The sequence below is a fragment of the Lissotriton helveticus genome, chromosome 9 (assembly GCF_964261635.1).
Source record: "Lissotriton helveticus chromosome 9, aLisHel1.1, whole genome shotgun sequence".
Taxonomy (NCBI): Eukaryota; Metazoa; Chordata; class Amphibia; order Caudata; family Salamandridae; genus Lissotriton; species Lissotriton helveticus.
Genome location: NC_136070.1, coordinates 1,214,929,472 through 1,214,942,740, shown reverse-complemented (window position 1 = coordinate 1,214,942,740; position 13,269 = coordinate 1,214,929,472). Strand labels below are relative to the sequence as shown.

The following is a 13,269-nucleotide window of genomic DNA, read 5'->3' as shown; positions in this document are numbered from 1 at the left end:
TACTCTGCTCCCGGTAAGGGGGGTAGCCCTCCACAACTGTGAGGGTAGCGCTTAGCGTGCCCCTCCCGGTCTACCTAGACCGGAATCTGTGAGACAGGCCCAGGACATGGCACACATGCATGATCTGCGTTTGCTCATGACTAAAACTTCATTATCAAGGATCCAGCTATCATCGCAGCTGTGAGCATATCGGGGCAGGGGTTCATGTCTACTACCATGCATGGGACTTTTCCTTCCCAACAAGCCCTCTGATGCTAAAGTAGGAACAGTCAAAAGACCACTGACCGCAGTGACATAGCTAGCAATAGCGCAGTGGGTGGAGTAGCACAGGGCCCGAAGGGTGTGAGGGGGCAACTACTTTCTAATTATGGCTGTTTCATTTACTCCCAGACCACTGGAAGGGATGCCCATTTCCCTTGCTTGCCTTAGGCCATGACACCCTTGCTATGTCACTGTTTGACCAGCGAGAGTGAATGGATTCCTGGGAGATCTGGGATAGCGGTCCCAGCTTGCTTCCAGAGAAATGATCCCCACAAGTGAATTTCATCCTGTGATACGACCCTATACGCGAAAATGGTCTTAAAGAACAGGGTTTCTCCTTAGCCCTCACTAGAATGGATCTTTTTTCACAACAGATATCCTCACCCACTGATTGCTCCGTGGCAGCACTTGGTCTGCGACCAGGGGCATTATTAATGTATTGTTTTCAAGTTTCTTTGCAGCTTGGTGAGCAGCTGCAGGCTCGCTGTAGTCCAGGTTCAGGAAACATTGGAAATGGACTCTATGTGAGGCCTGTCAAATGGGTGTCTTATATCCTGCCTGCTGGTCAGTGATCCCTCCAGCTGTAGAGGGGGAGCTGCAAAAGGGGTGAATGGGTTAGTCTCTTCTCTGACTCCCTCCAGCACAGTGGTAGTAAGTTGAGTGGATCTCAGCACTGATGAGAAACAGCCAACTCCTCATCAATGTCCCATTAGAAGAGCCCAGATCTCAGTGAGAAGGTTCCTAATAGGCTCTCCACTACTCGGGATGACTGAAAGGGCAGCCTAGCCAATCCCAGAGTGAGAAAATAACCTGTTAGAGGAAGCCCACCTCCTTCCTTGACTGATCCTGTTTTCTCACCAGTTCCACACGACTGAGCTAGCCAATTGGCACCAAGCACTTGTCCCATCTGTAGCACTGTGGCTAAACCTCTGTTAGCTATCAGGACCTGTACTATCTTGAGCAGATGTGCCCTAAGGACTTGTAAGCTCACTGAAAGCCACCGGCTCTCCTTCCACAGTATGGCCTCTACTTGGGAAACATAAATGTCTGGGGCAAGCCCCTCAACCTCCTGCCTACCCAGGTGTCATGGAGGAATGGTCTTCCACTACGCCCAGGAATTCATATAAAATCAATGAGCGAATGTTGCTTAATGGCTAGAGCGGTCGACCTTGAAGCTGGGGAATTGGGTCTTGGCAGGGATGCTCAAAATCCTGTGATTCTGGACAAATCTCTTAATCTCCCCGTGCCTAATAAAATGAATGTATCTGTCTATAACACAACTGGTGCTCATGTAAAGCGCTCTGATACCTTCGGGTCGAGTTTGCGCTATATAAAACTCCCGGGGAGAAAAAATAAGAATGCTGGCCTTTATCTTAGAACATATAAATATACAAGTCCTCGAAGAACTAGGGTAAGGGCAGGTTTATAGAGGGCATTGGCCAGAGGGCAGGTGGCTAGTCTCCAGTTGCTGCTTCTGGTGGGCCCTGTCATGCTTAAGTTCTCACGTGCCCTCAACCATTACCTGCACAAGCTCTTCCAGCCTCAGGGCAAGCCCCTTAAAGCCTTGTGACGCTGGCCCTGCCTACTCAGAATGATTGGCATGCTGGTGAATGCCGTCACTGAGCAGACGAGCTGTGCATGCTCAGTCTCGCGGCACATTAGTAGTATGAGCCTAAGCACACTCAGAACAGAGGAGGCCGCAGACATGGGGAGGGGCACATCCTGAATGAAGGTAAGGCCTGCTTTCGGTTATATTTAGTAACTGTGTGATCTATTCGGCAAATGTGTGCTCCTTTTTTCCTCGAAAATATATTGACATCTTAAGGGGCTGAAAATGGTAGCTATATATACCTAGGTCGGAATGAATGAAGCATGTTTTGCATCAAACAAAGAGGCATATTTACAAGGCCACCCTGCGTGGCTTTTCATGGCCTTGTAAATATGGCCCCCCTTTAACGCATTGCTCTGCCTTAAAGGGGCATTTTATGAGTGTTACTGTGGGTGTTCCCATGCAACACCCATGGATTCTAACGCATTCACAGATTGACAAGGTTTTATAAAGCTGGGAATGCGTCACATTTTAACACCTCCCCAGGGAAGGTGTTACAAGTGGCGCAACAAGGAGAAATACCTTTATTTGTCATTTTTTGCTCTTTCTGCCACACACAAAGGGGGAGGAAAATACCAGCAATGATTGTTTTTGTGCAGGATGGTGTCCCTTCCTGCAACGCAGGCCCCCTTGTACCATGTTGCAGGGCTGCATGCGTTGGCACTAGGCAGCCAATTATGCGCCAGCACAGATGAAATCACTGGGATGTGTTGTATTGCTGTTAATACGACACATCCCTGCACTTTCTTAATGACGTAGCTCGGCGCAGCAAGGTGGCGCTATGTCATTGTCTAGTAAACATGTCCCTAAATTTAATCTTCCTCATTTTATAAGGGAACATATCCTAAGTCCACGATTGCTTTTGCATCAATATTATGAAAAGTTGCATGCTTTCGGACGGGTGCTAGGAGAGAGCAACTAGATGCTGGAACAGACATGGACATCGATTCCCAGAGTAGTTAAGGAAAACAAACAACCTTTGACCCAGATGACATCACAGAATTAACGGCCATGCTACCGTGGTTGCCCAAAGCTCGGGCCACGCAGGGAAGAGATTGGTGACCCGGGGGAAAGGCGAAAGCCAACATTCCTTCCCAGAACGCTTCGGGATGCTAATGAGGCGAGTTATTCACCGGCTCTGGCCCCTTCCCGGCCATGCTTCTCGTAAACAACTGCCTTCTGGGACCCTTTGTCCTGGCACAAGGGAGCATCTCAAAAGGAACACGGTGCCGCTCTTTGTTTGAGGCGCTATTTATAGATGGTGCCCTTAGGTATCTAGACTACGTAAGCTAACAAGGCTCCGCGTGAATAGCACGCCTCTCCTTTCATTGCGCCTTTTCACTGCTTCCGAGGCGCTCTCACGTGGTGACGGTAATGCGTGCGTGAGACGTAGTTGACGGTCATTGCGTGAGACGTAGTTGACGGTCATTGCGTGAGACGTAGGTGACGGTCATTGCGTAAACTCAGAGGCAAGAAGCAGTCAGACACTTCAGCTTTGACCCCGTCTACCCTATCCTTTTAAACGAATTTGCCGTGTTTATCATGGAGTATGTGATTGTCTATGGTCCAGATATGAAAGAACATCACTGTCTGGTGCAGAAAGAGCTTTTCTGCTACATCTTGTGCTCCGGGATATTATTTGAGAAATGTTATGGAATGGGCTCATTTTCAACCAAAGACTTTTAAAAAACTTCATATTGAAAGACAACTGGACGATTTCCTTTTATTAAGACTCAGTTACAACCCAAGGATCTGCTTAGATGGTGGATAGATTCTCTCAACAACTGTCTCCTGAACCGTTCCAGTAAACTAGCTTTAACAAGCATTACAATGCAACGGTCTCGCCTTTGCAAAAGTTAGAGCTATTGGCATTGTAAATGACAAATTTTTTATTTATGTGTTGGTTTTGAAAACAGATAAATAAATGGCATTGTCATTTACAATGCCATTATCTTAATCTCTCGCAAATGCGAGACCTATTGCATTTGCACCCACACATACACACACACAGAGCCACACACACAGACCCCCCCCCACACACACAGACCCACACACACACACACAGACCCACACACACACACAGATCCACAGACCCCCCCTCCCCCACACACACACACAGACCCAGGCACAATGCAACTTGAACTCACCTTCACGAGACAGCAGGCTCTGGCGCTGGGCCGCATTTGGGGCGCACAGAGCTCGCGCCTGCAGTGGCGCCGCTCTTGCAGAGGGCAGCAGGGACGGCGATACCGTGAAGGCCCAGAGCAGCTCCCATCAGCCACCATCATGTATAATGCACAGCACCCCTGCATTCAGTGTGCAAACCTTAGAAAGGGTCACATCTCCAGCTACAATACTCTTCTGTTTTTTACACCGCACCTCAAAAACTTAAGATGCCATTAAATTATGATTATCGTGAAGGATGAACGTCTGCAGCCACAGGATGTGAGGAAAAGGAGAGCAGAAAATCAACTGTAGGAATTAAAAGTAACACAAATGTGAGCCGTGAGGCATGGTGTGTGTGCTGGTGCAAGCAGTGTGCAAGGAGTGATTATTAGTGCAAGCGCAGTGTGCCGTGGATCACGGGGTGTGGGCTGGTGCAAGCGCAGTGTGCCTTGAGACATGGGGTGTGTGCTGGTTCAAGCACCGCATGCCTTGAGACATGGGGTCTGTGTGTTGGTGCAAGCGCAGTGTGCCGTGAGGCATAGTGTGTGTGCTGGTGAAAGCGTATATTGCTGTACATGAATGTATTGAGTCTAGACTTCAAACAATCTGTGAGCAAATTATTGATGTTTCAACCCCTAAGCAAAAACACATGGGATTTTATACTGGGCAAAGACCAATTTATAGGAGCCACTTACACAGTTCAGTAAGGCAACCTCTTGACTAAAAGAGAACTAAAGTTCTAGTAAGTAGTAGCAGTTAACCACAGCATAAGGAATTGAAAGGAACAATCCGAGACTGGCAGATTAGAGTCAACGGATGCCCTACACCGCCACCGCACGAAGAACTGAGGAAAGCACCCAGAGTCTGGCTGGAATGAGTCAAAGGGGGCCATTTCCACAGGCACCGGAGCTCAGGGGTGCGGTGCAGTGAGGATTTTCCTCCAAGCCCTGGGATGAGTCACTTTGAGGCCTTACTTCCGGTTCCGAGTGAGTAGCTGTGACACTTCCCCAGGCACTGTGGGTGGGTTACAGTGAGAATTTTCTGTTGGCACATGGGCTCTGGGGTATTTTAACAGGATTTCTCACCGGCTCTGTGGTGAGTCACACAAGGCTTTTCAGCAGGTAGCAGTCCCTCTGGAGTGAGTTGCGGTGGATGGCATGAGTCCCACATTTGGTGGGAAAGTCGTGATTTTCCACCTTCTGTCCTGGCAAATTTCAGTTTTTTACATAGTTCAACTATTTTTATGTTTCCTGAGAATTCACAACCTTTATAATGCAGTCGATCCCCACCAATTTCAGCTGAGTTGCAGCCTAGAACCTGACCTGGTGCATATTTCAGACCCGGGTGGTTGTTTACAGGCGTCCAATCTCACCGGGAAGGAGGGGGGGATCCGTAATCCTTTCATCGGCTTGGAATGTGACTATTGGTTAGTCACTCCGGGAACCCGGGAGCCTGGCGGTGTTTCATTTGTAACCGTGATTGTAGAGGCCTATGTGTGTGTTTTTTTTTTAAGAGTTCACCCCCCTTGCTGCTAATACGAAGGCTACCTAATGTTGTTACATCACATGCCTTTCTCTTCCATCACCCCACACTTCCTGCCTCCTTATCACTCTTGTAGGTTATTATTTATTTCTCCTTTCATCACGTTTTTTTAAATCTTTCACTCCTTACTTCTTTCTGCCTTCTCTTGCTCCGGTAAAAGTCTGACATAAAAAAATAAGTCCTGGCGGCCAAAAAAGTGGAGGTGCCCACCCACTGCATGCGCTGGCACAAATTAAGCACTGGGCTGGTGCAGCGACCAGAGCACAGGGACGCCTTCTGGATGCTGCTTAGAGGGAGCTTGGGTTTGACCTTACATCCGCTTCCCCTCTGTATCACCTTGTAGCTCTAAAAGCTGAAAATGTCTTTATTTTATCAGTAACATACAGCACCAAGAAGCTTCAATACGCTGTGTGAAAAAAAATCAGTTTAAAAATCCAGTTTTTCCCTTAGTGACACTCTCAACTGTGCATTTTAAATCGAATGGGTACAGAGGGGCATTAGACCCCCATCGTTAGTGTCTCGGGGGCTGAAATCTAGAGTGGGTCTTCTCTGATGTTCAGAATCAGTAGGAAATGTTAATTAGCCATTGCTTAATCCGTGACGGCTCCTTCCTTTACTTTATGGTGGCTTTATATGGGATGGGGTGTGCCTGTGCACCTCTGCCATTTCTTCGTGTGGAGAAAGCATTCGGGGGGTGGGCAGAGGGAAGGGGGGAGGCGAGAGCGGGACGGAGGAGGGCTGCGGGCAGAGGGAAGGGGGTGGCAAGCGGATAAATCAGGGGCGCCGCGAGGGTGTGTTTAGAATCACACAAGGCGCTGGGTGGCTGCGAGGTATGAGGGGCCACCTGATTCGAAGGGCTAATCGTGAGAACGCTTCAGTTCACTTCAAGCCATCCCACGCTGGCCGAGAGATACCCATCTGAACCCGGGACTCTCACAGCCTCGGACCGATCTCAGCGGTTATTCCCCCGTCACCACAGCCAGACGGGGCTTCGTTTTCTTCTCAATAGCCAGGGAAAGCTATGGGGGCAGAGGAAAGGGGGAGGCGAGAGCGGGACGGCGAGCGGAGCCGAGCAGCTCCAGAAAGAGCCGAAGTACGGCGGAGGGGAAGACTGAGGGCAACAACACGAAGACAAAGAGCAGAAGTTACCTGCTGATGGTTACATGTAGCACAGGAACACACCAGAAACATGCTTTCATTCTGGGACACAGGATCCAACACCACCATATTTCTCATAGGCGAGGCAGAAATGCCTCGGAGAAACGCAGCCTCATTTTGGGATTCAGGGGCATGTTTTTCGTTCTCTCCTCTTCCCATTGGCTGGAAGGTAAAATTCCAGCCAATGGGAAGAGGAGAGAAAGAAAAGAGAAAGAAAGTTAAAAACACCCCCCCGAATCCCAAAAAGACGGGGCTTGAACGGAGTGACGCCCCTCTCCTCCAATGGCTGGCCTACATTTAGGAAGCCAGCCAATGGAGAAGAGGGGCGGGTTCAAGCCCCCACACTGTAAACATAAGCTCTCTCCCTGCGACTGCGCAAGCGCAGCCTACGCAGGTCTCGACCTAAAAAGCAGAAGATTGGGTCTTTTCACATTCACAGAGGCACCCAGAATGAGGTCTCTCTCGATTGTCCTATCACAGCTACCATGTATTGGGGTGAACATTCTGGGTGGAAAGTAGTGGTCAAAGGGGAGAAGGCTGAACTGAGAATGCACCTCCCTCCAGCTGCGGCTCGCGGAAGTAAGAGCGGTGAGGCCGGGTTGAGGGGGGGAGATTTCGACAGACGATGCAGAGGGAATATGAAAGTAGGAATTCATTTTCTCTCGCCATCGTCCGCACTATGGTGCAAGGGTGCCTGTGTTGGCGCTAGGCAGCTAGATTTTGCCGCAAGTGGAAATGCAGGGGTGCACCGTATTCTTCTGAATATAGCGCATCCCTGTGTTTTCAGAATGGCGGAGCGTAGCATTGGCAATGTTTGCTTAATGCCGCGCTCTGCCATTCCCTTGTAAATATGCCCTTTGTTTGATATTTATTAGTCTTTCTCATTTTTTTCTGGAAAAAAAAGCAATCTTGCCTGCCCCTCTCTTTGTATTTTATTAGTAACCTCGGGCTGTACGAAAGGTCTAGCAATCCGATGACCTATTGTAAGACCTTGTAGCAATAACTAACAATGACTAACCATTAGCTGCATCATTTTACTGTGAGTTAAAATAGCATCAGTATTGTGGTGCAAAAGGACCTTCCAGTCAAAACGAAGATGTAATACTTCTGCCACGTCTGTCTGCCATTTTACACGGTCCCTTCTGTAATATGGAATGCACCAGCAGACACTCATGGGTGCACACCCTTGTTTACGTGGGGTGTGACCCCATGCAAAATAAGGAAGCCTTTGCATCGGCACCAGATTACAGATGGAGACTCAAGGGCAAGAAGCCGTCAGGAGGTTTACTGAATATGCACCCACTGACAGCACCCTTTGCAAGGGAGCAAAGAGGGTCCCAGGGACCGCTCCAGGCATCCTTACGCTGGCAGGTACAGTTATTTACTGCACCTTCCTGCAAGGAGATCTATGTCCCCCTTTGTACTGAAGCCAGGTGTTAAACTGCAGGTGGAAGACAGACCGGTAGTTTGAAAGAGCCGGTCTGCCTTTGACTATTGTACTGTTCAGGGTGCCAAGTGTTTGTGCCTTATTCTGAACAGTACAATGACCATAATAGGGAGCACTGTCTCACTCTGTGCCTCGCCCGCCTAGTTATGTGGGACAGTGCACCCTCTGTATTACACAACCCCTGTTGGGCAAAGCACTGTGATGGTTCACTTTAGATACTCCGAAGACTGAACTCATAAGCCTAGTGCCGTGATTATCCAGTTTTTACTGTTTTTCCTTTAAAGCATATACCAAACACCTTGTTACAGCAGGTTTTTAAACTATTTTATCATTTAAATTTCCATCACATTTGCATGAGGGGAAAATTGACACTTCAAATGCTTGTCAAGGCCAGAACAATTAGGCTTTGTTGATACATGTTCATTAATAAAGGGCGGGTATTTTTTACTTCAGCAATAGTTTGTTTCAGTTGGAAACCTCTAGTAAGCTGCGGGAATCAGGAAACTGATGACTGGAATCCTCAATCAAACCTCCGCCAAAAGATTGCCACTGGATTCGTAATTGCTGCTCTTCCTACCTTTTTGAGCTTTGCCTGCACAGCCCCTGCAAAATCACGTGTAAACAAACAAAAAAATCTTAAACAGGCTTAGAGCTTGCCCATTACTTACCATTGGTTGACTTCTACATCACTCTTGTTCCCTAAATTGCTTATGGGAATTACCTCCTCCTCACCTCCAGCTTTCTTCTGTGGCTTCCTGTGTGTGCCCGCTGTGGAGCATGGACCAAGTACAGCGTCCTGTCTGCAGCCATTATCCTTCCATTACCCGCAGGCTCATGCAGATGCTGTTTCTACTTTTGCATATGCATTCTTACAGAGTACATGTGTCTGCATTGTCTTGCCCTCACACCAACGTCCTCCCGCTGTTACTGCTTCCTCCTGTTGCTTTCCACGCCCTCCTCCCATGGTCTATTGCTTCTTCACCCACTGCCCATTGTTTAACCACTCCTGCCCTCCTCCCGCTGTTTCCCCAACCAACTGTCCATAGTTTCACCACCCTGTCCTACTTCTGCTGTCTGTTGTTTCCCCCATTCCTCCCCCCACTGTCCGTTGGATCTCCCAGTGACTAGAACTGGGAGTTCACACACCTGGTCACTTCCGGTCATTTCACCGCTGTCTGTGGAGGGGTTAACATACTATCCAGGATGGACCCAACACTCTAACTTCCCGAAAATGTGGCTATCATCTTTTCAAAGTCTGTCTTCTCCCTTGTAGACGCTTCCCTATACTGCCTAATGTGTCAGATGGTAAAATCTGTATATTCTTCTTCTGATAGGCAGTACGTTTGCTTGCAATTTTCAAAGGATCTGATCTTGTCAACTTTTAATCTCTAATTCTACAATGCTGCCATAACCTTAATGTGTACTGGTCGAGCACAGGTATAAAGTATTTATTGAAATAGAGATGTGTGTGTACAGAAGGAAAATATGATACGCGACAGAGCCAAATACCTTCAGAAGAGTGCCTTTGATCTGGCTGAAGTATAATCTTCGGAGTCCAATGTGTTTGTGTGACCAAATCACATCTCAGACTCTGGCTTTCTACTGCTTGAGCCATATGTGCCCAAAGCTTGCTTGATTGTCTTTGCATCCATTCCTCAACTCGCTTAGACAGTTATAATAATCTCCAAGGCCAGGGAATCCTAGCCCTTTGCACCTTGTGGGTGCTTTAATTGTCCTAGTAGTTCTCATCACCAACTTCCTGCACTCCTCCTGCTGCCCGTTCTTTGTTTCCCACTCTAGGCCCTCATGTTGCTTGCCCCTACACACTGTTTTTAGACATATTGCACAGCAGTACAGGGTGAAAAGCAAAATGGCTTAAAGGGGAAAAAAGCCATATGACGCAGTCAACGCTGGGGGCGTCATAGCATTTAAAATATAATTTTTCCTATAAGCCGTGCTGCTGTGCAACATGTAGAAAACATTGTCAAATCCAGTAGATTTCGCATAGGTTTTAGCTATTGGCTTATCCATATTTTAGTTGGAACCACCTTTCCAAAGTGGGCAGCTATTTTGTCCCAGGAACAGAAGATGGGATAGTTGCACTTATGTAGCAAAATCAAATTAATATCAGAACAATGAGGCATTAAACTTTAAGTCTTCTTCACTGCAGAAGGGAAATGTCTTTTTATCATCTCTATATAACTGGGGGAGTTTACCTAAGCCTCTATTGTAAATTAAACAATGAATGTTTCTTGAGGATAAACATAATTTTTTTATTGGTCTATCCTGGCATTAAATTCTGCCAATTTCTTTCAACTGATTTTTTTATTTTTTTATTTATATATGTAGACTAGACAAAAATCGTCATCAACTTCATGTGTTGCCATATAACATTTTACACAAGTAGAAAAAATCATGAATATTTACAATGAGATAAACACATTAGTGAACATATAATACAATAGACAATTACAGTGTGCTCACAATTTCAATAAAACATGGAACTATTACTCATTATTGGAATCTCAGTACTCAATACAAGACCAACAGTTAGAAAAAAATCTTAGACAGTGTATCAACCCGATACAATATCAATCCGCTTCTATGCAAGTCAGAAGGATATAAGCTAATTAGTATACATGAATCTGATTTGCATAGAAGCGGATTGATATTGTATCGGGTTGATACACTGTCTAAGATTTTTTTCTAACTGTTGGTCTTGTATTGAGTACTGAGATTCCAATAATGAGTAATAGTTCCATGTTTTATTGAAATTGTGAGCACACTGTAATTGTCTATTGTATTATATGTTCACTAATGTGTTTATCTCATTGTAAATACTCATGATTTTTTCTACTTGTGTAAAATGTTGTTATATGGCAACACATGAAGTTGATGACGAATTTTGTCTAGTCTACATATATAAATCAAAAAATCAAAAAATCAGTTGAAAGAAATTGGCAGAATTTAATGCCAGGATAGACCAATAAAAAATTTATGTTTATCCTCAAGAAACATTCATTGTTTAATTTACAATAGAGGCTTAGGTAAACTCCCCCAGTTATATAGTTCATTGAGGCCCGACCTACCCTCTTTCCCAGTGGGCCCAACCCCTGTTTTCCTCTTTTTATCATCTCTAACATAAAATTACATGGTAATGGTAAACATGAAAACAGAAAGGAAAGTTAGCCGTGGAGGGTTCCAAACAAACACTCCAGGAAGTGGTTCAGGCAAAGTTCATACTCTCCAGCCTAGAGAAAATGTTCATCAAAAGAAAAAAGTAGCAGCAGGGTGATTTTATGTTTTTGAATCTTGTGGCGCAGGCACTACAGACCGGTGTGTATTGTTCGGGGAAGAGATAGTGAGGATATGAATTGACAAACAGTATCTTTCCTCACCAGATATGGCCCATGTGCTGTAATTGTTCCAAGGCACATTAGTCAGCCAGTCTCCCTTGAGTACTTGAGCTCCTCCATGGCGAGTGATCACTGTATGGATGTTAGGCCTTCAGTAGCCCAGTGCCTCATCCTCAACATGGCTGTGTAGAAAGCTGGCTCCGTATATACTATACCAAAGTGAGGTATAGTGTGAGAGAGTCCAGTGCCTTATCCTCAACATGGCCGCCTCCTGTGTGTGTGTGAGGGTTATATGTTAAAATCACAAAATAGTGAACTAATAGTGTCACATAATTTCCCTTTTCTTGTCGCATATTGCAGAAAATACAGAACCTGATCTGTTCATTTGGTCAAAAAGAGCCAATTAAATTGTGCACTTCAACTGGTAAACCAATAGTCAGCCAATGAAATTGCATACTTCAACTAAATTAAATAGTTCCTTCAATAAAACACATAGAAAATTGTGTAATCTTATGTCTAAATATTTTGTTGTTACTCCCAACTGCATCTTAGCTACTCTGTCTCTATTGTAGGAGCGCCCATACCCCAGCGACAAAGACCTCTGGGAGCAGCTTACGGGAGAACTGCAGTGGCAAGTGTTTCGCAAAGACAGAGTCAAAAGTACCCTCCAGCGCATTGAGCGGAAACGGAAACTTCTACATCAACCATGCGGCTGCGCGGACCTGCAGCCTTACGGGAAGGGCTGACAAAGCCTTGGACCTCCTACCAGTGGTAGAGCAGCACATCTAGAGGAACAGACTACAGCACAGATGTAGAAGACAAACCCGCTGATGTCCAACCACAGCCATTAGTGGGTGCTTGGACGAACAGTCCACTGCTATCTAGATTTGAAGGAATTAAGTAATAACAGTTGTTTGCTTGTGCACCACCTACCAAGTGTAGAGTTGCACTACAATAAACCTCTATCAATGAATGTAACGAGGATTTGCTAAACCTAATTACACAAAAATGCACTATGCTCTATAAATGATGATGATCAATTCAGAAAGCACAGCACAATGTGGTACTGGGGAAATGCTGTTTATAAGATCCACAGTTTATTGAAACTAAGAATAACATATTTAACTTAAGTTCCATGAATGCTACTATGCTGGTTAAAAAATAAGAGACATGAGCATGCTTTTCGCCACAGGGCACCGATACCTACCCTGCAATCAAGGATCTAGCTCAATCGTTGAACAGTTACGAAAGGGCAAATAGGCCAGTGGTTGTAAATTTAAGTCTTACAGCTTCAAAGAAATAAACTGTGAGCAGACGCAAATCCATTTGATTACACCACCTCCACTTACATAAGTAGAAACTGCCTGTGAGCTCATTCTACATTTTGTGTAAGGCTCCTCGATAGATACAATGGCCCCATATAACTGGTTAAAAATAAAACTAATGGATCTGTAATTTTTGTTACCACTTACTTCCTCCGCCATAGTCTAACTTTACAAAATAGGAGCACTGAGCTCATGTCCTGGCTAGGAAAGACACAGACACACTCAGTGGGAGTTGTAACCTGCTGTGATATTCCAGACTGACATCGAATTGATCAAAAACGTATTCAGCTTGTGGCCTGGGCAGGTGATGACGGGGGAAATAATGTTTAGAAGTTCCTACAAATCTGTTAAACTTGCCCTGACCTCCTCAAAAGCAGGTGCAGAAAACCTAACAGCTTAGAGTGT

The 13,269-nt window shown here is 45.8% G+C and overlaps 1 protein-coding gene across 1 annotated transcript in view; it reads left to right on the top strand.

The window, feature by feature from the left end:
- Positions 1-12,443, top strand: part of LOC144783443 (uncharacterized) — a 54,904-nt gene extending 42,461 nt beyond the window's left edge. Inside the window, exon 4 of the mRNA XM_078662421.1 lies at positions 12,112-12,443. Coding sequence (XP_078518547.1) covers positions 12,112-12,285 — 174 coding nt within the window. The 3' untranslated portion in view covers positions 12,286-12,443. The remainder of the gene's footprint in view (positions 1-12,111) is intronic.
- Positions 12,444-13,269: the final 826 nt, after the last annotated feature.